This window comes from Talpa occidentalis, unplaced genomic scaffold (assembly GCF_014898055.3).
Source record: "Talpa occidentalis isolate TD23 unplaced genomic scaffold, MPIMG_talOcc4v2.1 talOcc4.18, whole genome shotgun sequence".
Taxonomy (NCBI): Eukaryota; Metazoa; Chordata; class Mammalia; order Eulipotyphla; family Talpidae; genus Talpa; species Talpa occidentalis.
The window spans coordinates 1,234,593-1,259,663 of NW_023601851.1; the positions used below are offsets into that span (position 1 = coordinate 1,234,593).

Consider the following 25,071-nt stretch of genomic DNA (forward strand, 5'->3'; position numbering starts at 1 on the left):
GGGCAAGCATCCCGCCAGGCGTCAGGACCAACTTGTGCGCACGCGCCCTCTGCCCACTGGTGAGGTCCGCCTTGCAGCGCAAGACCGCTGGGCATAGCGGCCTTGCCTGAAGACGGCGCCTGCCTCCAGTAGGCCTGCTCTGGAGCCACCGGCCCACGTGCCAGCGCCTCCCGCCCCGCGCTGTTCCAGTTACAGCTGCCACGGGGGACGCCCCGCACGCAGCACCCACGACAGCATGGAGGGCGCGGCAAGGCCCGGCCCTGGCGGGGCTCCCGGGGGGCCGTCCGCGGTGGGCCCTGTGCTGGCGAGCGGCCCCGAGGAGGCGGCGGCCGCAGGGCATCTGGGGCAGCGCGCCCCTCAGGGCGGCCTTTCCCAGCGAGGCCCCGTGGCTGACGGGCCCCCGGGGGACGGCGCTCAGGAGCAGGCCGCCATCTTCGGGCAGGCGGGTGGGCGGGCAGCTGAGGCCGGGCCCCAGGGTGCGCAGGCGGGTAGCGGCGAGGGCTTGCTGCTGGTGCCGGGGGACGCCTTGGAGGTGGTGGCTGAGGAAGAGGTGACCCTGGACAGCGACGGCGAGGACGAAGACCCGGGCGAGGGCGCAGGCCTGGCGCTGGCAGCGGCCGTGGCCAGCGGGGCGGGCAGCCAGGGCCCGCTCCCGCGGTCACCGCCCCATCGGTCCTGGAGGCGCTGCAGGCGCTTCAGTTAGAGCTGGAGCCAGTCAACAGGCAAGCCAGCCGGGCCTACTGCAGGCTGAAGCTCAGGATGCGCCAGCGGCGCCAGCCCCATCTGGATCGCCGAGGCACCATTATTCAGGGCGTGCGTGGCTTCTGGGCCAAGGCCGTATCCTTGCTGCTGCCGCTTCCCCTTCCCCTGGCAGGGCCACAGTGTGGCTGGGCTGCGAAAAAGGCTCCGCGGGGCGGGGCGGGGCTTGGCGGGGGAGGGCCCGGCTGGGGGAGCGGGCAGGTGGGACACCGCGCAGGCCGCACAGCAGGCCTCTTGGACCGAAGGCCGCGGGCGGGCGTGAGCACACTCGTAGCTGGCCGGCCCGCAGGCCTTGGGGGACGGCCTGGATCTGCCCCCTGGCGATCCCGCGGGATGCTCAGCCTTGGGGTGGGGGTGGGGGTGGGGGTCCGGCGGCGCAGGAGGGACTCGGTGGGGGCACTTGGGGGTCAGCGGTGCAGAGCAGGGAGCGCCCTGGAGGAGGGCTTTCCGCGCAAAGCCCGTATTCGGTGGGCAGGTGGCCCTGGGCGAGCAGCCACAGGCAGAGCCCAGGCTTGGAGCCGGCCCCGCACCCAGAGACTTCCTGTGCCCGGTCCTCAGCAACCGGGAGCCGATGGGAGTGGGGATGAGGGTCTCCCAGGGAGCGGGGCCTGCCTGTGTTGCTGCACACACACTCACCACCCAGGCGGGTAGGGTGGGCCTGCCTGTAGCCGGCGCTGCAGAGGTGGAGGGCTCTGGTGACCTCCCGGCTTGGGAGGACAGGTCCCACAGGCCAGGAGGCGTGGAGCTCTCTCAGACCAGCCTCCGGCTGCCCCCCAGCCTGCCCTGTTCAGCGGCAGCAGGCTCCTTGACCCAGGCCAGTTTGTGAACCACCCCCAGATGTCAGCCTGGCTGAGTGACGAAGATGAAGACATGCTGGGCTACATGATCAACCTGAAGGTGAGCCCAGGGAGAGGGAGTCTGCGGCCGGGGAAGGTTCAGGGAAAACATTGATCCCTGGCAAGGGTGAGGAAAGGGTTGTTCTCCTGGATGAGGTCTCACCCGCCCTTCAACTTGTCCTGGTAGGTGGAAGAACACAGAGATTGCTGCAGGATTTCGTTGCTCTTTCGGAACAACCCCTACTTCCAGAATGACGTGGTCATCAAGGAGTATCTCGTGCACATCACTGGTAAGGGTTCTCTCCCCAGGAAGGCAGCAGCAGGCCGGTGTGTTGACCTTGTATCACTGGAACCAGCGTGCAGGCGCCTTCTCACACAGTCCTATTCCGGCAGGATACAGGCCCTCTCACTCCACTCGCATTCAGTGGCACCAGGCCTACCAACGGGAAGCCTACAGCCGCAGGCATGACAACAGCAGCCTGAACTTCTTCAACTGGTTCTCTGACCACCACTTTGCAGCCTCTAGCAGGGTTGCCGAGGTGTGGCCTCCCTGGTGATAGCCTTGAATGGCCTGGGTGGGTTCCCCCAGCTGAGTGAGTTGTGGTCCGAGCCCACCCCGCTGTCCCCGGCAGATCATTTGCCAGGACCTGTGGCCCGATCCCCTGCAGTACTACCTGAGGAGGAAGGCACAGGGAGAACGAATCGTGAGGCGGAGAGGTGAGGCTCCCTGTGGGAGGGCTGCCAGTGTATATGCATGTCAGGTACAGGCGCCCCGGCATCCCCAGCGGGGTAACTCAAGAGGCCCTGGGTTCCTGAGCCAGTTTCATGAGGGCTGAGGTCCCAGCGTGAGGTGGGAAATGCGTACGGGACTGTCCAGCAAACTGGGTCTGACCTGGCAGGCTTGGGGCCAGAGATGCAGACAGCCCAGGGAGTCCACCATTGCTCATAGGCAAAGATGAGCCATGGACTCCTCTTCCTCCCACTGCTGTGCCATGGCCGCCAAGCCTACCCTCTGCCCCAGCCAGCCACACCCTCAGATCTGGCCCGCCTAATGTGCGCCTACCTCCTATGCTCCCCTCCTCTGTCTGTGCATAGTCATGGAGGGGGCTCACCCCCATGGCTGACCTTTCACATCTCTGACTCCATTGCTGCCCTCTACTCTTGACTCTTCCTGCCAGGCACTGGCCAAGGACATCTCACCCTCCCTCATCTCACTCAGAGGAAACTGGCCATCAGGCAGACAGGAGGAGATACGCCTTTGTGCACACGTGTGTCTGTCTCCCTTGGTGTTTCTGGAAGGCCCAGAGTCATGCCAAGGACGGGGCTACTGCAGGTGAAGATGTATGGTCAGGAGGGGTCTGCTGCACCGGGCATCAGTTAGAGTGGACCTGTGGTGTCTCCTACAGAGTGAGGCTCAGCGAAACCTGCATCGTGTATTTGGGTTACAAATTAAACCTTGCCTAGCCAGGCTCCCAGCCGCTGTGTGTTGCTCTTTCTTGTGTGTTTCAGGTGTTTTTCCAGGGGACTCGTAGGGGGGCTCAGGAGCAAAGAGGCAGTGGTGAGGGTAGAGAGATGTGGGATATGGAAGTTGGAGGCATGGGGTTGGACAGAATTTATAAGGAATCTGTGATCCTTTTGTGAAGACTGTCTTCCTGCTCCGCCAGGAGAATTAGTCTCCACCACCAATGACACCCTAGGCATTCCATCAGCAAGACTTTAACATTCCTGATTGTGCCAGTGAACATATGAGGTTGTTTGGAAGCCAAGTCTCTGCTTTTTTGAATTGTTTCTGAAAGGCTAGCTTCCAGTCCTCACTCAACAGGACACACACCAAGGGACAAATCAGTTTTATCTGAAGTACTGGAACTTGGATGTGTTGCTAAGATGAAGCAAGCAAAGTCTATTTGCCTGGGGGCAGTGGTTTCCTTGATTATTTCTGGGTCTTAACATTGGGGCATGTCCAATCTCAGCACCACCGCAGTGCTAATGGTGGCTGGCTCTGAGCTTTGTTGTGTCTGATTTGCTGCCACATGATCAGATGATCTGCTCTATCCTCCTGGACAAAGTCACTGTGGTTTTACCATGCTTTGAAAGTGTGTCTGTTTCTGAGGAAAGGCCAGGTAGTCAGAAGTCAGAGGGCAAAATTAGAAGTAGCTTTGTCATCTGGCTAAGTTCCAGACCTTTCACACACCAAAGGCTCCCTTCCAGGTCTCCCCATGGCAGCAGAGTCCAGCACTAGACAGATAATTAATTTGTGGAGTGTGGAAGATGCCAGCTTAGCCACACACGGGCTCTCAGGGCCAGGACAACAGGGTGTTGCCGCTCAGGTATCTGATGAGAGGGACTCGAGTATCTCCCCAAGGCCCTTCACCCACCATGAGGTGAGGCCCAAACGTCAGTGGCTGCTGCAACAGGCAGGACAATGCACAACAAAGGAGAAGAGGTCCTGCTGAGTGGTGAGCAACAGACGACAACAGCAGCCCTTTCCATTCTCCACAGTCCCTTCCATCCCCACTGGTCTTCTCAGGTGTGTCCAACCTCCTTGATGTGGGCTAGGCACCCAGGTAGTCCACCCTCACAGAGCCTGCTGCCCAGTGGCCTGTGCCCACTTGGCTGGGGCTGAGGTCTTCACACCGCCCACCCTCGGGCACCTGGCTGCCACCCAGCTTACCTGCTGCCCTGCCCAGCGTGGAGTGCGGGGTGCAAAGTTGCGCCCTATGCTCCCTGCCTGTCCAGGGTCACAGGGCTCAGGAAGAACCCAGGCCTGCTGGGCTGCATGCCACTTACCTGCCTCCCACAGGGGTCGCTCTGTCCCGTGAACCCATGCGCTGATGCCTCTGGTTGCTGCCGACCCCACTGCTGCACAACAGCCTCCACCTCAGCCGTAGCCTTTGGGTGCCTAACGCCCCAGATGCACCACATGCTCCACATCTGGCCCCGCATGGATAGTGGAGCAAAGCCCTGGGGCCCCCCAATAATCCACGCTGGCCCATGCATGGGCCTTATCTGCTGTGGGCCGGGAGGGGCCTTGGTGCCCTGCAGCCCATAGCCACTGGGACTGCCCAGGCAGTCACAGATTTCAGGCTAGAGGTTGTGTAGGCAGCTGAGGCCTGGCCTGACGGGAGGAGGCAGGCCTGGGAGATGGGCTGGTGCAGCTGGTGCAAGATGTGATGGAGGTGGGGGGGCACAGGAGAAAGTAACCTTGGCCTTGGCCATGAGGCACCCTACGTGCCACATGCTGGTCCACGGCGGCAGTGGAGATGCTGCGCAGCAGCCACGGGCTGTGGGGAGGAGCCCAGTGAGCTGCAGTAGGAGGACCAGGAACCAGAGACCTAGGCCAGCTGCAGCGGCCCCCTTCTGAGGCCCTGCACGTCTTGCAGGTGCAGCTGAGCATCCTGAATGCCCGAGCCAGCAGGGCCTCCTCCAGTCTCAAGCGCAAGATCACTCAGCAGCGGAAGCCGCAGCTAGACCCAGAAGCACCACCCGCCAGCGCATCCCCAGCTGCTTGGCCAAAGCTATATCCTTACTGCTGCTAGCAGCTGGAGCCAGTGGGAGTGGGCGAGTGGGCGGAGGGGCGGGGAAGGAGCTAGGGGCAGGGGTTGCTTGTCTGGGAACTGGGAGCAGGCAGCAGAGGCCTGAGCAAGGGTGAGTGGTGTTTTGGGAAGAGGTGTGGGCACCGCCTGCAGGGGCAAGTGACCCCAGCCTGGAGGAACACCCGTGGGAGGAGCAGGAAAGCAGGGAGGGGCCCAGCCATGCTTCCAGAACCCTGCAGGCACAGGTTCGGGGCGAGTGAGGGCCCTGGGAGACAGGCCTGTGCCTGGTGTCTGTGCCAGGCCTCTGATGGGCGAGTGCTTTGGGCCACGGCCTGCAGGTCAAGGTCCCCTGGGCGGCGGGAAGGGGCTGGGCTGACAGCCGCAGAGGGGCATCAGTCCAGAAGGGCTGCCACTCTCTTGGCCGCAGGCCGCCTGTGCAGCCCCACTGGAGATTTCTCCCTTCTCCTCCACTTGGCCTGGCAGGTGGAGGCCATGGGCCATCCCAAGCCCTACCTCAGGATAAGGCTTTCCTTTTGGACCAAGCCATATTATCAGAACAAAGTGATCCAGAAGGAGTATCACCTTAGCATCTCTCATAAGAGCTGGCTGGCTGCCTGGGCCTAGGCCGGGCAGCAGGTGCATGTGCCAGCCAGGCCAGAGCCACCCTCTTCTCGCTGTTGCCCCTGAATACAGGGTGTCTGGTTCCACCACGGTCTGGTGGTTCTCGGAGTGTGAAGGTAGAGTCCGCAGCCACAGGCCAGACTCTACCAGCCTGAGCTTCTTCAGCTGGTTGTCTGCAAGCAAGTGCCCTGGCACCGACAGGATTGCTAAGGTGGGGGCAGAGGCTGCCCAAGGTCCAAAAGGGCCACATTGAAGCCCCCAGGTGCCTGGAAAGGGCTCGAGCCCTAACTGAGCCAGCCCGTTGCAGATCCTCAGCAAGTGAGCGGCACCCAGCAGGTCATCAGCGAGCACCTGTGGACAGATCCGCTGCAGTACTACCTGAGGGAGGAAGGCACAAGAGAGGAATCTGAAGAAGGCCACTGTTTGGGTAAGGGCAGGGCTGGGCGTTCATGTGTGAGTGGACTGTGTGAGTCAGGTGTTCATGCGTACAAGCACTGGGTAGGGGAGGCGGTGGAGTGTTGGGGCAGAGGGGAGGGCAAGAGGCTGCTGCCATGGCCTGGTATCCCCAGAAAGGGACACGGAGGCTGTCAGAAGACTGGCGAGTGTCTGAGTGTGTGAGGGAGGGAACTGGAGGACTAGGTACACAGGGCAGTGCGGGAGGCCCCCAGGGAGCAGAGGACCACCATGCTCCATCTTCACCTTCTGAGTCCTCATTTCATAGCTGTTGGTGTGCTCTGCAGCCGCCTCCCCACATACCCACTCCCCCTCCAGGCTCCTCTAGGCTCCCCCAGTGGCACACGGGTTAAGGACAGTGAGATCAAGCTATCACCAGCCACTGCAGCACAAGTTCAATCCCTGGCCAGCTAGGGAGCAAATCACAAGACACAGGCCCTTGCACACAACCTTCTTCAAGTCTGTGGTGTCCAGCTCTCAGACCCCCTCCCTTTGGCAGACTGCTCGGTCACCCTGCCCTCTGAGTTGTCAACATGCACTGCCCCTTCACCTCCCACAATCCCCTAGGCCATGGTGAGAATGGTCACAGGCTGTCTGGATGACACAAGGTGTCCTGCAGGTGCCAGGGAGCAAGGGGAAGGGGCCACAGACCTGGCATTGAAGACTGACCTTGGCACCGCCTCTCCTTCAGGTTCTCACACAAAGGCCCACAGCCCCTCCACTTCTGTGTGTGTGCCCAAATGCATCATGCTTGCTCTACAGGCTGGGCCTTCCAGAGACCCACTTGAGGTCACAGAGGAGCAAGTCGAACCAGACTTCGGAGGTGCACACAAGTGGCAGCACTGGCAGGATGAGTCGGCTAGCTCTCACGCCTGTCATAGACACGAGGGAGGGAAGGATTGCCAGCGAGAGCAAAGGACAAGCATGGTACACATTTCTTAAGTGATGCTGAGAGGGACATACATAAACACACTCACAAGTGCTTCTGTCTCTGTGTGTGCTTGGAAGGGGCCCAGGGAGCGGTGAGGAGAAAGAAGAGCAAGTCAGCTGCCTGTGCAGTCAACTCATAGTGGGAGACAGGCAGGACCCTGGAAGTGGGCTTAGCTATCCTGAGCTGCTGTTGGTCTGGCTTCCAGGTACGCATGTGGGCCTGAGAGTGTGTGTTTTTTAATGTGGATGTGTGTGGCTATTGCCCAGATATCACAACTTGGAGCTCCTTAGGGTGCAGAAGAGCATTGGTAGGAGCACCGCTGTTCTAGCAGCGGGTGGGGAGGGCCTCTGGGTGCTGCAGCTGGCTGAGGCTCTGGTCCCCCTCTGTCCGTTCTGGCTTGGGAGGTGGCCCCTGCAGAAGTACCTCAGGCCCAGAAGTGTTTTCCTGAAGTTCCCTGGCCTGCCTGAGTGCCCTCTCTACCCTTGTTTGGGGCACTGCTCTCTTCACTGCCCCAGCACTCTCTCCAGGCCCAAGAGGTGTGGCGCCTGAGGCTGGGGGTCTTGAGGCTGGGATGGGGAGTCCTTGTCCTCCCAACTGTTCTCTGGCCCCACCCTGGCCTCCTGCTCATTTTTTCAGGATTTGGCACTGTGAAGGCCTAAAACCCATCAGCCAGCATTCTGGGGTGGCAGCCATATGTATCAAATTTATGCACCATATTTGAAATACATTGCATAGAACGCCAAAAAATATATAATACTGTGAAAGAGCTGAAATTGAAAAATCACCCTGAGAAAACTGGAGACATCACATTATTTACTTCAAACTCTACTGTAAAACAGTCCTACTAAAACAAGATGCTTCACCATGAGATAGGTGGGTAAGTAGAACTTAATCACATGTGTCCAAACTTATGATAAGACACCTGTGGCCATAAAATAGAAAATGAACAATCTCTTTAACAAGTGGTGTTGAGAAAATAGGGGGCCACACATAAAAGGGTGGCTTGATTTACAGGGCAACTGCACACATAGGAATGAACTTCAGATAGATTAAAATACCTACAATAATAAGATACAGAGAGTAAGTTTGGTTTCATGTTCCACCATACTTTTGTGACTCAACCCTGTGTGAAAGGAATTAAGCCACAAACAAACAAGTAGTTTCAAGTCAAATTGTTTCCAAACAAAGGAAAATACATATGATTAAAAAGTCACCATTGCATACCAGAACATTTATATAAGTTAGGGATTTAATCTTCTGGTATATAAGAAATTCATGCATTTCTGTATAAGAATGTCCATCGAATTAGCAGTCTATTCACTCAAGAAGAAACCACAAGGCAAAGTACATGTTAAAATGTGTGCTCCATCCTTTGTAATTAATAAGAGATCAAGGTCTGGGACCACTTGCGACCACATACTAACCAGCACAGAGTCCCCACTTCCGTTCCACACCATGCCTGACATTATACTAGCCCCCGCAGAACTTCTTGGCCAGCCTGGTACATGATGTGATGCCATACTAATCCACGCCAGCTCTGGGACCTCCACCAACACTGGCAGCACAGAGCTGGTATAACCTCACACACAATGCATATCAGGTACATTCATAATCTATAGTAACAGATAATACTACTTTCATAAAAGACCTGCCACCATTGAATGCATGAAATAATTTAAAAATGCATTCCTACTTCTAAATATGTTAACATGCCAATTTCAGGTGGGTCTAAAATTATTGAAGATAGATGCTGGGCCTCCCGGGTGGCACACGGGTTAAGGACAGTGAGATCAAGCTATCACCAGCCACTGCAGCACAAGTTCAATCCCTGGCCAGCTAGGGAGCAAATCACAAGACACAGCAGACCTCTGCTGCCTTTCTGGCTACACCCCTAAACAGCATATTTCAGCAGATCTGCCACCCTGCCACTCTGCCACTGTCTTTGGTGAATCCTCTCACCCCCTAACTTCTGGCTTACATCCCAGTTCTTGTGCACATAAATAAATCTTAAAACAAAATTTTTTTTTTAAAAAGAAATATATATGCTATTGGATGAAAAATTAATCAGATTAATGTGTTGACCGTGGAGCCATTTTTCATTGACCTTTTAAAAATAACATAATATATTATCATTTATTGAACAAGGAGAAACATCTAGTAAGCCTCCACATCCCAGAGATTTAATTTCTAAGTTTTATACTTTACAAACTATAAGTTTTCTATTTTAGAAATTTCAAAGCCAAGTCATTGCCATATCATTACATACACAAGCTCTTAGGATAAACATTTCAAGGTCCACGGATAGACTATGTCCTCACTAAAAAGACCAATCTTGCTTTCTGAAGAGTCTGAACTGTGATTTGTTCCTTTCACAAAATAGTGTCAAACTGAAAACTGATAGGTGAGGGATGCTCATAAAAGCATTTGTGAGTAAGTGCAGGGAGAGAGAAATCCACAGCAGAAAAAAAAATATAGAAGTGGACACAGGGTCTCCCCAGTGGCGAAGCAGTTGAGCACTGGGTTGTGTAGCTGCCTTCAGCCTCTGCAGCACCAGTTCAATAACAGGCCACTGGGTGAGGGTCCTACATGGTGCGCAGACCTCTCCTGCCGCCTGCTAATGGCCTCGGCAGTGTGTTTTACCTGTTCTGTTCTGCACTCTGGCTCTGATGAATTCTCTCACCCTCTCGCAATCCTGACTGTACCCAGTGCTTGCATAAATTAATTAATTATTTTTTTGAAAAGTGGACACAATGCACAATGAATTTCCACATCAAAAATACTGTAGCTGTGAGATGTGTTGCTCAGGGCAAGGGACCTGAATAAATGGCTGGGACTTTAAAAGAGAAATCCAAAGCTGGCAAGTTAAGTTAATATTCTAAAACAGCTCTCAGCGGCTGCACAGTAGTCCCTAAATGTCCAGAGTGTGAGGCCAGTGTTGAGGGAGGTGGTAGCACAGAACAAAGATTACCAACCAGTGGTGGCTGTGCGTGTGAGTAGCTGGGGGGACAGTACAAGACCAAAGTGGTCCTGCTACTCAAGTAGAGGATTAAAGTAGTGGCATCCACTCAGCAGGGGCAGGGTTACCGCATTTGGTCCTTACTTGAAGCAAACAGAGAAGCATAATGAGGGCTGTTCAGATGCTTTATGAAGGATTACCTGCCAGGGCAGTGGATGCTCAGTGGAAACCACTGACCACTGGAAAGGTGGACATACAACATTTTTTAACTTAATTTTTTATTACTATTGTTTAAATATTATATATTTTGACATCATTTTTCTTTCTTGTACAATGCAGGCATTTTCATCTCGATTGTAGTCCCCACACAATTCCACCCTGTCTTGTTTCCATCCTGCTCACTCTGCCCCCGGCCCCACAGTGTGTCTCTGGTTAACAGCTGCTTGTTGATTTGGCTTTGACGACTTGACCCTGCGCTGATTAGGTGGTTAACTCTTTATCCTGCGCTTTTCAGTCATTGTCTGTTTCCCCTGGACTTACCAGCCATCAACTGTTTCCCCCTGCAACACATTTGTCAGCAACTATTATGCCCCAGGCTGCCCCTGCCATGAACCCGTTCCCCTGGGCTGGCCCGTCATACGCTGCTCGGCGCATGCCTGCGTCTGCCATCCCGCGTTTCTCCCTGCACCGCCTTTCGCTGAACTGCTTGCCCATGGGGTAGCTCCGCCTGGACAGATCGGGTGGGCGAGTTTTGTGGACACTCACTCACTCGCCGACACTTGTACCCTAGGCCGCCGTCAGGGTGTTTTGGCCTGGAACGCCTTGCTCATTGACTGCTTTTCTCCACATTGACCCAGCCAGGGATGGCCGCAGTCTCGAATGGCGGGTGTGACTCATTTTTGATCCAGAATGCTCGGCCATTCCCTGTTTGCCCCGGACAGACTCGGTCACCAACAAGTTTCCCCGCTAAGACGGGTCGCCCACTAGTCACTCCTGGACTCGGCATCATCAACCAGGCTGGACTGGTACCATCAGTCTCCAACTAGCTGGTCCTGGACTGATCACTGCTGGACTAACCGGGCCTGGGCTGCCTCCATCTTCTCGTGCACTGCCCGGTCCAGTGGGACCCTGTGCGTGAACAGGGTCACCCGCTGGTTATGGCTCCGCTGAAGCAGTCATCGCCCTGGGCTGCCAAAGATTGGAGTACTTGCCCGGTGCTGCCAGCCAGCGCTTGGCTGGGATGGCTTGCTCATGGGTATTTTTCTCTGCAGTGATTCAGCCGTGCTTAGTACCGTCTTGAAAGGTGGACTCCCTTGACCCAGCTTGTAAGGTCATTTGCTGGTTTCCCTCGGACTGACTGTCAGCAGCTAGTTACGTCTGGTTACATCGGTCATCCATTAGCAGGGCTTGGAGTGATGTGGCATCTACATGCTATGCCTGGCAAAATCGGCCACCCACTACTTAGGCCTGGTTAGATCTGCCATCAACTAGGTATGCCTGGTATCTTCGCTCGTCAACTAGTTATGCCTGGTAACTTCAAGCATCACCTAGTTCTGCCTGGACTGATCTGTCTTCCACTGCTGGTGCCTTGTGAGGTCAGTCATCCTGGAGTTAAGCCTCATCTGGTCCTGGCTGCTCCGATTGCCTGGGGCTGTGGGCCCTGAGCTGCCTGGTGGTGAACCCCTTTCCCCGATTGCCTGGGGCTGTGGCCCTGAGCTGCCTGGTGGTGAACCCCTTTCCCTCATGCTGGGCCCTCCCCAGTTTGCAGGGAGGGGCGTGAGCCCCTGCCTGCTGGCTCCTCTGTAACACTTGTTCTTGGCGTGAGTGCTTCACAGGCTCTTTGGCCTCAGCTGAGGAGAGCCGACCCACTCTCGCCTTCTGCAGGGCTTGCCCTGGACTGACCGGGTGTTCCCTATTTCCCGTTGACTTCCTGGATCATGGACAGGTAACCCCGGCTGTCTTGGTCATTGCCTGACGGCCCTGGGCTGAGCCCCCTCGGACCTCCTCCGGTCGGGATTCGCAGAAGTGGGGCGTCCCGGAATGTAAGCATGTACATTTTTGTGCCCGTGCGTGTGCATGCATGTGTGCAAGTGTCCTGAAGCGGGGCCCAGTTTGCATTCCAACCAGGAATCTGGGGCTTGTCCCTCCCAAGCATTTCGATGCCCAACTTTGCGGTTTCACGGCAAGTAAAGCTGGAGGGGTGATGTCTGCTCGCCTGTTTGGCTCATTTTCACTACCTGTGTGGCTTGACTTGTTCTCTTTCAGCTGTTTAAAATGTGACTTCCTCATTGCCCAGAATTCTACCCTTAACTCGCTTGTAAAACCGTTCTTTGGTTGGTCTGATCGCCGTGCGTTTATGGCCTTTTTGTTGTCCTGAAGTAGTCGTTGAATCATACTGTCCAGTGTGCCCCTGTGGTAGCCTCATCCAGAGAGATTCATGGCCAGAATCTGTTGCTTGATATTCCTTTTATGAGCCAAGGATGGCGGGGGGTGGTGGGGGGGGCAGGTGATTTCACCTTCTGCTAAAGAGTTGACAAATTCTCATGTGAAGCGGATTTCTTTTTATTCCCCCTCCCCAGTCAATACAGTGGATAAACAATTATTTAGGCCCTAGAGTAAGAAAAGAAAGAAACACCCTCACTTTTGATTGTTAATTTTACATTATGGTTTTCAGCTTTAAATGACAGAACTGCTTCAAGGCTTTCTGTCATACAGTCTTTTAAAACCATGGTGAATTTGTATGAAGAACACGCATTTCAGTATGATTTGGACACAGATTCTGTCTTTATTGCCTCCTTGTGGCCCAGCCACGGGGTCATGTCTGTCCACTAAAGGTGGTGGAGTGAGGCCTCCTTTGGTGGAACAGCAGTTGAGCGCTGGGCTGCAAAGCTGCCCACAGCCTCTGCAGTACCCTTTTGATCCCCGGCCACTGGGCGAGGGTCCCACATGGCACACAAACCTCTCCTTCCATGCCTGTTCTGTTCCCGCTCAGGCTCTGGGGAATTCTCTCACCCTCCTGTGTTTCTGTCTTTACTTTAAAAAAAAAAAAGTTGGTAGAATGTTATGTGAAAAAGAGACTGTGAGACAAAGGATCAGCAATGGTGGTTCAAATGAAAGTTGAGAAGTAGATGCATGCAAAGCAGGGAAGAGAGACCTTGGGGATCACTGAGAGCCACCAGACCTGGACCCACCTATTGCACACAACAAAGAAGAGGTACTTCTTTCAGCTTTCCAGTAAATCATGGAAGACACAGAAAGCATTTGTCAATGTGAAGAGTCAGGGGCTACCCATACATCTGGAGAGTTTGGACAGAGCTGGATAGTGCAGGGGTTCATGCGATGCTCTGCTCCTGTAAGGGTGTGAAGGACACCTCTCAATGCCTTGTCAGTTCCTCAATGAGTAGGCCTGTGGGGTAGCTGACACATCAGAACAGACTCCCTGAAGAGAACCCCATTCCAATCTGTAATTCCTAATCTCACCATTGGTCCCCTAGAACTTGCAGGTATAGCTGGAACCCCCTGGCCATAACTGGACCCACCTAGCCATCACACCAGACCCGAACTTTTAGAGGCACTGAATTTCCCCAGTCTTTACTTTTCTCTCTCTTCTTTCACTCACAGTTACAAACTTTGCTCATGTCCTCTGAGAACACACCCAACCCAAGGCACACTCCTCTAACTCTGCCACTTGAGACATCACATAAAGGCCACTTGGTGCTGGGCTCGGTCTCTGGCTCCTGGTCCAACTGCTGCAGCTGCCTGGGCTCCTCCACCCAGCCTTCAGCTGCTGCTAGAATGTGTCCTCTGCTGCTGCCCTGGGACCCGCATGTGGCACGTCGGGTACCTTGTGGCCAATGGTTACTTCCTCCTATGACCCTCTGCCACATGGGCCACCCCACCTCCATCACATATTACACCAGCTGCTCCAGCCCGTCACCTAGGCCTGCCTCTTCCTTGCTGTGCATTGTCCTGCCTGTTGCAGCAGCCACTGATGTTTGGGCTTCACCTGATGGTGGGTTAAGGGCCTTGAGGAGACACCTAGTCCATCTAATCAGATACCTGAGCTTCAATACCCCGTTGCCCTGGCCCCAAGAGCCCATGTGTGGCTAGGCTGGCATCTTTCATACCCCACTAATTATCTTTCTAGTGCTGAACTTTGCTGCCATGGGGAGACCTGGAAGGGAGACTTTGGTGTGTGAAAGGTCTGGAACTTAGCCAGATGATAAAGCTGGTTCTTATTTTGCCCTCCAACCTCTGACTACCTGGATCTTCCTCAGAAACAAACACACTTTCAAAGCATGACAAAACGACAGTGACTTTGGCCAGGAAGAGAGAGCAGATGATCTGATCACATGGAGGCAAGTAAGACACACAAAGCTAAGTGCCACCATTAGCACTGCAGTGGTGTTGAGATTGGACATGCCCCAATGTTAAGACCCAGAAATAATCAAGGAAACCACTGCCCCCAGGCAAATAGACTTTGCTTGCTTCATCTTAGCAACACATCCAAGTTCCAGTACTTCAGAAAAAAAAAATGATTTGTCCCTTGGTTTGTGTCCTGTTGAGTGAGGACTGGAAGCTAGCCTTTCAGAAACAATTCAAAAAAGCAGAGACTTGGCTTCCAAACAACCGCAAATGTTCACTGGCACAAGCAGAAATGTTAAAGTCTTGCTGATGGAATGCCTAGGGTGTCATTGGTGGTGGAGACTAATTCTCCTGGTGGAGCAGGGAGGGAGTCCTCACAAAAGGATCAAAAGATTCCTTATAAATTCTGCCCAAACTCCCTGCCTCCAAATTCTGCACCCCACATCTCACACCCCACATCTCTGCTCCTGAGCCCAGTACGAGTCCCATGGAAAAGCACCCAAATCACACAAGAAAGAGCAACACACAGTGGCTGGGAGCCTGACTAGGCAGGGTTTATTTATAATCCAGAGGTACGACCCAGGTTTCGCTGAGCCTCACTCTGTAGGAGACACCACAGGTCCGCTCTCACTGATGCCCGGTGTAGCAGAACCCTCCTGACCGTACATCTTCACCTGCAGTAGCCCCATCCTTGGCGTGACTCTGGGTCTTCCCTGGAACACAAAGGAAGACAGACACACGTGTGCACAAAGGAGTATCTCCTCCCATCTGCCTTACGGCCAGTTTCCTCTGAACGCCAGGGAGGGTGAGGTGTTCTTGACCAGTGCCTGGCAGGAAAAGTCAAAAGCAGGGGGCAGTGGTGGCGTCATAGATGTGAAAGGTCAACCAGTGGGATGAGCCCTCGCATAAGAATGCAAAGACAGCAGAGGGGAGGCTGGGCAGCAGGCAGCACATTAGGTGGGCCAGAACTGAGGGGGTTGCTGGCTAGGGCTCGAGGGTGGGCTTGGCATAGGGATAAGAGGGATCCATGGCTCAGATTTGGCTGTGAGCAATGGTGGGCTCCCTGGGCTGTCTGCATCGCTGGCGCCAAGCCTGCCAGGTCAGACTCAGCTTGCTGGGCAGTCCCCATGCATACTTCCCGCCTCACACTGAGACCTCCTACACTGGAGACACAGGCTCAGGAACCCGGGGTCTCGTGAGTTTCCCCGCTGGGGATGCCAGGGCAACAAAACCTGGGCACACATATACTTGGGCAGCCATCCTCCGGGGGAGCCTCACCTCTCCGCCTCACGATTCGTTCTCCCTGTACCTTCCTCCTCAGGTAGTACTGCAGGGGATCTGGCCACAGGTCCTGACAAATGATCTTCCGGGGACAGTGGGGTGGGCTCGAACCCCAACTCACTCAGCTGGGGGAACCCACCCAGGCCATGCAAGGCTTTCGCCAGGGAGGCCCCACCTCGGCAATCCTGCTAGAGCCTGCAAAATGGTGGTCGGAGAACCAGTTGAAGAAGTTCAGGCTGCTGTTGTCATGCCTGCGGCTGTAGGCTTCCCGTTGGTAGGCCTGGTGCCACTGAATGCGAGTGGAGTGAGAGGGCCTGTATCCTGCCGGAATAGGACTGTGTGAGAAGGCGCCTGCACGCTGGTTCCAGTGATACAAGGTCAACACACCGGCCTGCTGCTGCCTTCCTGGGGAGAGAACCCTTACCAGTGATGTGCACGAGATACTCCTTGATGACCACGTCATTCTGGAAGTAGGGGTTGTTCCGAAAGAGCAACGAAATCCTGCAGCAATCTCTGTGTTCTTCCACCTACCAGGACAAGTTGAAGGGCAGGTGAGACCTCATCCAGGAGAACAACCCTTTCCTCACCCTTGCCAGGGATCAATGTTTTCCCTGAACCTTCCCCGGCCGCAGACTCCCTCTCCCTGGGCTCACCTTCAGGTTGATCATGTAGCCCAGCATGTCTTCATCTTCGTCACTCAGCCAGGCTGACATCTGGGGGTGGTTCACAAACTGGCCTGGGTCAAGGAGCCTGCTGCCGCTGAACAGGGCAGGCTGGGGGGCAGCCGGAGGCTGGTCTGAGAGAGCTCCACGCCTCCTGGCCTGTGGGACCTGTCCTCCCAAGCCGGGAGGTCACCAGAGCCCCTCCACCTCTGCAGCGCCGGCTACAGGCAGGCCCACCCTACCCGCCTGGGTGGTGAGTGTGTGTGCAGCAACACAGGCAGGCCCCGCTCCCTGGGAGACCCTCATCCCCACTCCCATCGGCTCCCGGTTGCTGAGGACCGGGCACAGGAAGTCTCTGGGTGCGGGGCCGGCTCCAAGCCTGGGCTCTGCCTGTGGCTGCTCGCCCAGGGCCACCTGCCCACCGAATACGGGCTTTGCGCGGAAAGCCCTCCTCCAGGGCGCTCCCTGCTCTGCACCGCTGACCCCCAAGTGCCCCCACCGAGTCCCTCCTGCGCCGCCGGACCCCCACCCCCACCCCCACCCCAAGGCTGAGCATCCCGCGGGATCGCCAGGGGGCAGATCCAGGCCGTCCCCCAAGGCCTGCGGGCCGGCCAGCTACGAGTGTGCTCACGCCCGCCCGCGGCCTTCGGTCCAAGAGGCCTGCTGTGCGGCCTGCGCGGTGTCCCACCTGCCCGCTCCCCCAGCCGGGCCCTCCCCCGCCAAGCCCCGCCCCGCCCCGCGGAGCCTTTTTCGCAGCCCAGCCACACTGTGGCCCTGCCAGGGGAAGGGGAAGCGGCAGCAGCAAGGATACGGCCTTGGCCCAGAAGCCACGCACGCCCTGAATAATGGTGCCTCGGCGATCCAGATGGGGCTGGCGCCGCTGGCGCATCCTGAGCTTCAGCCTGCAGTAGGCCCGGCTGGCTTGCCTGTTGACTGGCTCCAGCTCTAACTGAAGCGCCTGCAGCGCCTCCAGGACCGATGGGGCGGTGACCGCGGGAGCGGGCCCTGGCTGCCCGCCCCCGCTGGCCACGGCCGCTGCCAGCGCCAGGCCTGCGCCCTCGCCCGGGTCTCCGTCCTCGCCGTCGCTGTCCAGGGTCACCTCTTCCTCAGCCACCACCTCCAAGGCGTCCCCCGGCACCAGCAGCAAGCCCTCGCCGCTACCCGCCTGCGCACCCTGGGGCCCGGCCTCAGCTGCCCGCCCACCCGCCTGCCCGAAGATGGCGGCCTGCTCCTGAGCGCCGTCCCCCGGGGGCCCGTCAGCCACGGGGCCTCGCTGGGAAAGGCCGCCCTGAGGGGCGCGCTGCCCCAGATGCCCTGCGGCCGCCGCCTCCTCGGGGCCGCTCGCCAGCACAGGGCCCACCGCGGACGGCCCCCCGGGAGCCCCGCCAGGGCCGGGCCTTGCCGCGCCCTCCATGCTGTCGTGGGTGCTGCGTGCGGGGCGTCCCCCGTGGCAGCTGTAACTGGAACAGCGCGGGGCGGGAGGCGCTGGCACGTGGGCCGGTGGCTCCAGAGCAGGCCTACTGGAGGCAGGCGCCGTCTTCAGGCAAGGCCGCTATGCCCAGCGGTCTTGCGCTGCAAGGCGGACCTCACCAGTGGGCAGAGGGCGCGTGCGCACAAGTTGGTCCTGACGCCTGGCGGGATGCTTGCCCGGCACACCCTGGCGGCCCAGAACCAGGCCGGTGGGCGGCACCGTCGACGGGCCCGCCCTCGCTGTGGGCCAGAGACCCAGGCCCAGCCCCCCGCGGCCTCCCAGGCCTGCGGAGCCTGCGCCCAGGAAGACCTGCGGCCGGCCTTGCAGCGCCCGACCCCCGGTGCCCGGGGCCGGCCTCCACTGCCGCTGGGCCGCTAGGGGATGCCAGCCCGAGAGCCGCCCCCACCCCTGCAGCGGACGGCAACCCTGTGTCCCCTGGGACGCCGCCACACAGCCAGGGCCCAGGGCACCTCAAGGGGCAGGAAGCCTGAGCCGCGCGCAGTGGCCAGTAATGAGGGCCAGTCGCATCCAGGCTGACAGGGGCCATCCCACTCACGGGGGACGAGGATCTCTGGCCGAGCGGGGGCCTGGGTGCCCAAACAGGCTTTGGGTGGAAGGCCACTGATGCAGGGGCCACAGGTCCAGGAGGGCTTTTCTGGTCCCTCTCTGCCTCGGTGCCTGGGAGGGTCAGTCTCTCCCTCAGCCTCACCTCTGGGTCTGTTCCCCCACCTCTGCAGAGGGGCTGGGCCTCACTCCCTCTGGCTGTCAGGCTGCCCTTCCTTGGTGGCCCTGACTTCCCCCACTCAGTGTCAGGTGTGACTCGGTGGGCACCTGCCCAAGGCCTGTTATTTTCCCAGCAGAGGATGGTGTCTGCTCCCAAGCAGGCGCCCCCTTGGACTGCTGACTCTGTGTGCCCACACTTTTGCATGCGTGTGCAGTGGGGGAAGAGCAAGGCACTGGTGCTTGCTCCTCGGCCATCAGAGTGGGAAAAGTCAGGAGATGAGCCCCTCCTGCACCCTTGGGCATGACACTGTGCAAGACGGAGCCTTAGGTCCCCCTTGAGAGGCTCCCTGCAGGATCGCCCTGGAGCAGGCTCTGTGCGCTGAGCGTGCCTTGTTGCCTGCCAGGGCTGTGCAGGATGTCCAGCCACAGCCCTGCCTCAAGCTCACCCTCCCAGCTCCCCAGCCACTGCGCTGGCCTTTAATACTTTTCACATCCATCTCCAAAGCACTGAGGCAGGGGCAGAAGGTCCTATCTGTGGATTTGTGAACGCTCCTGGCACCCATCCAGGGGCCCTCCGTGTTTTCAGCTGGCTGGCCAGGTCACTCAAGGGGCACAGTTTGCCTTTGTCCCTCACCAGATAGCCCAGGGGCAGGCGCGCCCAGGAGCTGCCAGGCTTCCAATCCAGTCCAAACACCAAGACAGGCTGGCAGGTCATCTCTATCTTCCCTGTGCCCTGGGGAGGTGGGGTGCGAGGCAGGTTGGGCGCTGAATGTCTTTCTGTGGGGACTGCAGCCCCAGCAGCTCAAGCCATCTCTCCAAGGCCAAGGCCGCTGCCACCCGAGAATGTTGCATGATGTGTTTAGGCCTTCACCATTCCCTTTGTAAGAGAATAGCGCCAAATTTAAGCAGGCCAAGTGCTTTATTTATTTATTTATTTTTTAATTTCTTCACTTGTAATAACAGAACTTTAATTTGGTTTATACTTTTCATGACATCGAAAAGACATCTCAGAGCACTTTTATGAAAGAGAAAGGAAATGAGGGGTAGGGCCTCCCTGTTGGCGCAGTGTTAAGCATAGCTTTATGAAGCTGTCTGTGACCTCATCAGCTGGAGGTTGATCCCAGGCCTGCCAGATAGCTCTCCGTGTGGTGCAGACAACCTCTCCTGTCTTGCCTGCTGTTCCCCTCAGCAGTGTATTTCAGTCAGTCTGCCTGCTGTGTTTCCCACTCTGTCTCTGGTGAATCCTCTCACTGCCCCCCCCCCGAAAGTGAGTTCTTGTATGCATAAATGAACAAATATTCAAAAAGAGAAAAGAAAGAAAACGAGGTAAAGAGCAGTGGGATCTGCAAGGTAAACTGTTGATAAAGGCACTAGTGAAATAATCAGATGAAGGTGTCTTAAGTTAACATTAGGTCAGCACTGCCCTTTCAGACCTTCTCAACCCAGCTGGTCGGCTGGGTTCTTGTGTACTACTGAAGGAGGCATAATCACTGACACAGGCTGAAGATTAACAAGCTCAGCTTTGTTGCAGAAGAGACTCCGGACAGCAGGAGGGTGTGTTAGGGAGCAATAGGTTACTGAGGGCATAGGTTCCCTTTGTGCAGGGCTCCTGAGGACTCTCCATTGTTCTTCAGAGCTCCCCAGAGTTTGTTCCACTCTGGAGTGCTTTTCCACTGCCCTACATTTTACCTCGTCACTTCCCTAGTCAGCAAAAGGTGTGAAGCAACCACTAGCTCACGCCTGCCAGCCTTGCGGTTATAAGCTTTTGCCCACTGCCCCCCAGCTCCCTCGAAGTGCTGTTCTTCCTGACTTCTTATGTTACTGGTGGTTTCCCCATCCCAGTTCCTTGGCTCAATGTATTTAGTGTAATTCAGTTATTTTGTTTTGAGTGTTGAGGGGGTAATGGACCATCAAAGTGGTGGACAGCTCTAAATTACTTGTTTCCTTCTTGTTGGAGATTTTTGTGTCCGTATTATTGACTTTGGAGTGAATAGAAACCCCCTTTTATCTCTCTAGTAATTAATTCATTTTGATTCAGTTAACGTTGGTTTACAAATGACGCCAGTTAATCAAGACGACAATGTATTTTGTGATGACAGCCCCAGATCCACTTCAAAACCATTCTCTCCTTACCTTGCCCACTGTTCCCTCCATCTTCCACTGAGCACCACTGATCAAGTATTGGAAGGTGCTGTTGGTCACTCACTGGACTGAATCTCCTCATGCACTCCTCATGGCTCCCTGGATGCCAGGACATGTCATTTCTCATGTATGCATCCCCCTTTGCAGGGACACTGGCCTCCTTGTGAAACGCTCTTTTTAATAGGGATGTATAGTGTAAAGGCTCATATGCCCATACATTCATTTACCCGGTAGAGAGGGAACCATGATTAGAATTTGACAATGACATAACAGTGAATCAGGAAGAAACGGAAAACCTCAGTCAGCCAATATCAAGCAAAGAAGTATGGGGAATATAACCAAAATGAAATGCGTACATTGTGCAAAGATGAAAAATGATGTAAGAATTATATAAAATAAAATATTAAAAAAAGAAGTTGAAACAGTCATCGAAACTCTTCCAAGAAACTAAAGTGCAACAGAAGGCACCACAGTGAATTCAAAGAACTAGTAGCTAGCATGCTGAAACTCTTTCTAAAATTCAAAAAGAAAGAATACTCCGAGGCTATTTTAGGAGGTATTACCTTAAAACCAATAACAAAGAGAGTCAAAACACACAAAGAAACCTAGAAACCAATTTCTCTTATGAACACAGATGTTCAGATCCACACAACTTAAGCAAATTAAATCCAGCAAGATACACGTCTGCACTTACGAATGCAAACAGCATCAATCAAAATCACTTCCAGGAAAAAAAAAAGAAAAGATACTAATATTTCTAGGGGTACATAATTGATGATAGTTTATGCAATTAATTAAAAGCTTAAAGAAAAAGGGTTGGGGATTCTCTATAGAAAGAATATCAGATAGGTGCTGTCCGTCAACGATGGTATTAGCAATGGATGGGAAAAGAGTAAGTTTTGTTCGCATGCAATTTTGATATTTGAAAAAGGAGACAGGGAATACATGGAAAAAAATTGGATGTAAAATATTTGTGGGAAACCAATGTTGGAAAAGAAATGTTTTTGGGATTTTTAGATTCACCTTTAATATTCACATCATACACGTATAACAGCAATTTTTCATTTTAATTCAGCCGCCAAAAATGACTGTTTACTTGGACTATTGAGTTGTTCATGACACAAAGTGTTGTGAAAGACTCCTTTGCCTTTAAGCAATCCGATTAAAAAAAAAAAAAGAGTGGGTGATTTGCACTAATTTCATCATCAGCCTTTTGACTCACTGTGAATCCTATCTCGGCAATATCTATTTCGAGTGGTTAATTTGCTCAAAACCATGTTACACTGCCACAAGTGTCTTTGAAATCTTTGTCACTTTGGCAAGATGGATAATCATGAGTTGCCTCAATAATCTGTAAGCTTCCACTTAATTAAATATCAAACTCCTTTCAACACTTTTAAAAACATCCCCCCCCACCCAATCTACAAGTAATAACGAGGGGTCAAAGAGAATGGGGAAGGAATGGAATACTACGAATGGAATGGAATACTACGAAATAGTAACCGATCCATGATAAACATTCCTGGTGACACCAAGGGCAGTGAAGCTTGCTGGAATTAAACATTGGATGTACTGCACCAGAGTCAAGAATGTGCCAGAGGATCATAAAGCTTATGCTTGTGATAGTAACATGCTCTTTGTCCCTCCAGGGGAATGTCATTTTGTTCAGGCATGATGTGACTGCCTGGGCATATGTGGCACAAAATGTTCAATGTATCTCTGACTTTTGCCTTGCAGTGGGACATATGTTGAGCAGAACTTGCCATCCTACTAGGGGTTCCATGAGGGCCTTAGGGAATTACACCTTGCTCCAGTGTTTGGAGAAGCCCATGCCTTACTCTCCAGTTTGTCCTCAGCTACTTTGTGGATGACCAGATTTGGTTTTTTACCAATTCACCCTGTGATTTTTTTTTTTTGTTTTTTTTAATAATGTGCTGATAGAACACCTGGAAGCATTTCTAGTGATATTAAAACGACAAAAGCAGAATGCAGTATTAACCACCACATAAGAGGATGTCTTTCTTTGCTCAGCTCAGTGCCCTATTGTATTGAATAGGGAGGGAGTAACCAAAAATTCCAACATTCCATGAGAGCTCCTCTAGCTCTTAGCAGAAGGTGAAATGATTTTGTATTTTTCTGGGCAGAAGAAAGCAATACCAAGCTACAGACTCTAATCATACCTGTCCCTAGATGAGAAAAATACAGCACCATTGCCAATTATTCATGAGAAAGGAAAAAGAAGACATTCAAATCTCATGATACATCTGTGATATTTGTCTCAATGTCTCTGTTTTTTTTTTTTTTTAATCCCAAAGAATGTTCAGGCAATGAGATATGAAATCTAGAAGACCCTGTTCCATCATTTCAGCTGTGCTGTCTTGTGTTTTAGGTTGCCTCACACTAAGATTTCTTTTCATTTTAAACTGTTATTCTACAACCTGTGCCCTTGCAATGAGTGTAGCTCACTGACACGGAATGATTTTCCTACACCCTGGTTGGAGTATTTTGGGCTGTAAATCAAAATGCAAAGGCAGCAAAGAGGGACTCCTTGTGAGTTTAGTTTTTTTTTTTTTTAATATTCATTTGTATTTTATATATTTTTTAAAGATTTATTTATTTATACAAGCACTGGGTACAGTCAGAAGCGCGGGAGGGTGAGAGAATTCACCAGAGACAGAGCGGGGAGCAGAACAGGCAGGCTTTTGATGTACACTGAGGGGAAACAGGGGGCGCGGCAGGAGAGTTCGCAGCCCAGCCCTCAACCACTGCACCACCAGGGGAAGCCCTTTATCTGTATTTAAAAATCACGGTTCATTTTTGCTTAATGATTGTTGTTTTCTCTCAAGTACAGCCCCTGCAAAATCCCCTCCACCAAGTCCCGCTTGACCCGTCACCACACGGCCAGTGTAATTTAAATAGTTCTCCCGGGACAACCAAAATGCCGCAAGCTCAGCCCAGCCCAGCTGAGGGCAAGGACGGCAACCGAGTACAGGGCCTCCCATAGATTCTCACATCCTGGGCGACCCCCTGCTGGGAATACACGCCTGCGGAAGCCCAGCGCTCACCAGGGCCCCGGCTGCTGACCCAGCCAGCCCAGGAGATGGGCCAGCGCCCCCCAACTCCCGGGAAGATAACAGCAGCCCCGCCAGCCGGGGGCAAGCCGCGCAGGAGGCAAGCAGCCTGAGAAGCAGGCAGGCCAGGGCACCGCTGCTGAGAAGCCCAGCAGGCGAGGGGCCCCTCGCCCTGCACGCTGTGGCGGGCCCAGCATCAGGGAACCCGGCTCATGGCCCGGGAAGCCCAGGGCAAACAACCCAGAGCGATCAGGCAGCCAGAACGACTCGAGGCCCCTCTCCAGACATAACTCCGGGTGACCAAGCTCGGGAGGCATAAGCAGTTGATGGCAGCTCAGTCAGGAAACACTCGGGGAGGATTAAAGTTGCCAGGCATAACTAGTTGACGCGGGATGTTACCGGGCACCTCTTGATGACAGAGGAGACCAGGCCTAAGGCGTTGATGACCAATATTACCAGGCGTGACGAGTTGAAGACAGATCTGGCCAGGCACAAGGAGTCGATGACCGATGTTATGCGGGCACCTACTTGATGACGTCACTGTCACTACCAGCCCAGTTAGTTGATGACAGATGTGACCAGGCATAGCTGCTTGATGACAGAGCATAAACATCTGATGCCAGAGCAGTCCAGGCCTAACTCGTTGATGACCAATTTTACTGGGATGAAGTCCTTGCTGACTGATGGGCTGGGCCATGACAGATCAGGCCAGGCACAGTGAGCTGATGACCAATGTAACTGGGCATGACTAGTCGATGTCTGATGGTGAGCGGTATAATTAGTTCCGGCTTGATCACGCCAGGCACAACAAATTGATGACCGATGTAACCAGGCGTAACTAGTTGCTGACAGACTGGTCACAGGGGGAAAAGCAGGGGACCGAGCATTCTGGGTCTCATGAGTCACCAGCCCCCATTCAAGACTGTAATATCCCTTGACTGAATCAATGCAGAGAAAAATACCCATGAGCAAGCCATCCCAGCCAAGTGCCCGCTGGCAGCACCGGGCAAGTACTCCAATCTTTGGCAGCCCAGGGCGATGACTGCTTCAGCGGAGCCATAACCAGCGGGTGACCCTGTTCACGCACAGGGCCCCACTGGACCGGGCAGTGCACGAGAAGACGGAGGCAGCCCAGGCCTGGTTAGTCCAGCAGTGATCAATCCAGGCCCAGCTAGTTGGAGACTGATGGTACCTGTCCAGCCTGGTTGATGATGCCGAGTCCAGGAGTGACTAGTGGGCGACCCGTCTTAGCGGGGAAACTTGTTGG

The 25,071-nt window shown here is 54.6% G+C and overlaps 2 protein-coding genes across 2 annotated transcripts; one reads left to right on the top strand and one right to left on the bottom strand.

The window, feature by feature from the left end:
- The first annotated feature begins 235 nt into the window (after positions 1–235).
- LOC119250810 (testis-specific Y-encoded protein 2-like) lies at positions 236–3,066 on the top strand. Its single transcript, XM_037518410.2, has 7 exons — positions 236–599; positions 644–837; positions 1,579–1,656; positions 1,783–1,885; positions 1,989–2,134; positions 2,228–2,312; positions 2,774–3,066. Exons 1-7 carry the CDS (start codon positions 236–238, stop codon positions 2,974–2,976), a joined length of 1,173 nt encoding a protein of 390 aa, XP_037374307.1. The 3' UTR covers positions 2,977–3,066.
- An 11,924-nt stretch (positions 3,067–14,990) lies between these two features.
- On the bottom strand, positions 14,991–17,811 carry LOC119250812 (testis-specific Y-encoded protein 2-like). The gene is made up of 6 exons (XM_037518411.1): positions 17,209–17,811; positions 16,389–16,466; positions 16,160–16,262; positions 15,911–16,056; positions 15,733–15,817; positions 14,991–15,167 (listed from the first exon to the last, which is right to left on the bottom strand). Exons 1-6 carry the CDS (start codon positions 17,809–17,811, stop codon positions 15,082–15,084), a joined length of 1,101 nt encoding a protein of 366 aa, XP_037374308.1. The 3' UTR covers positions 14,991–15,081.
- Positions 17,812–25,071: the final 7,260 nt, after the last annotated feature.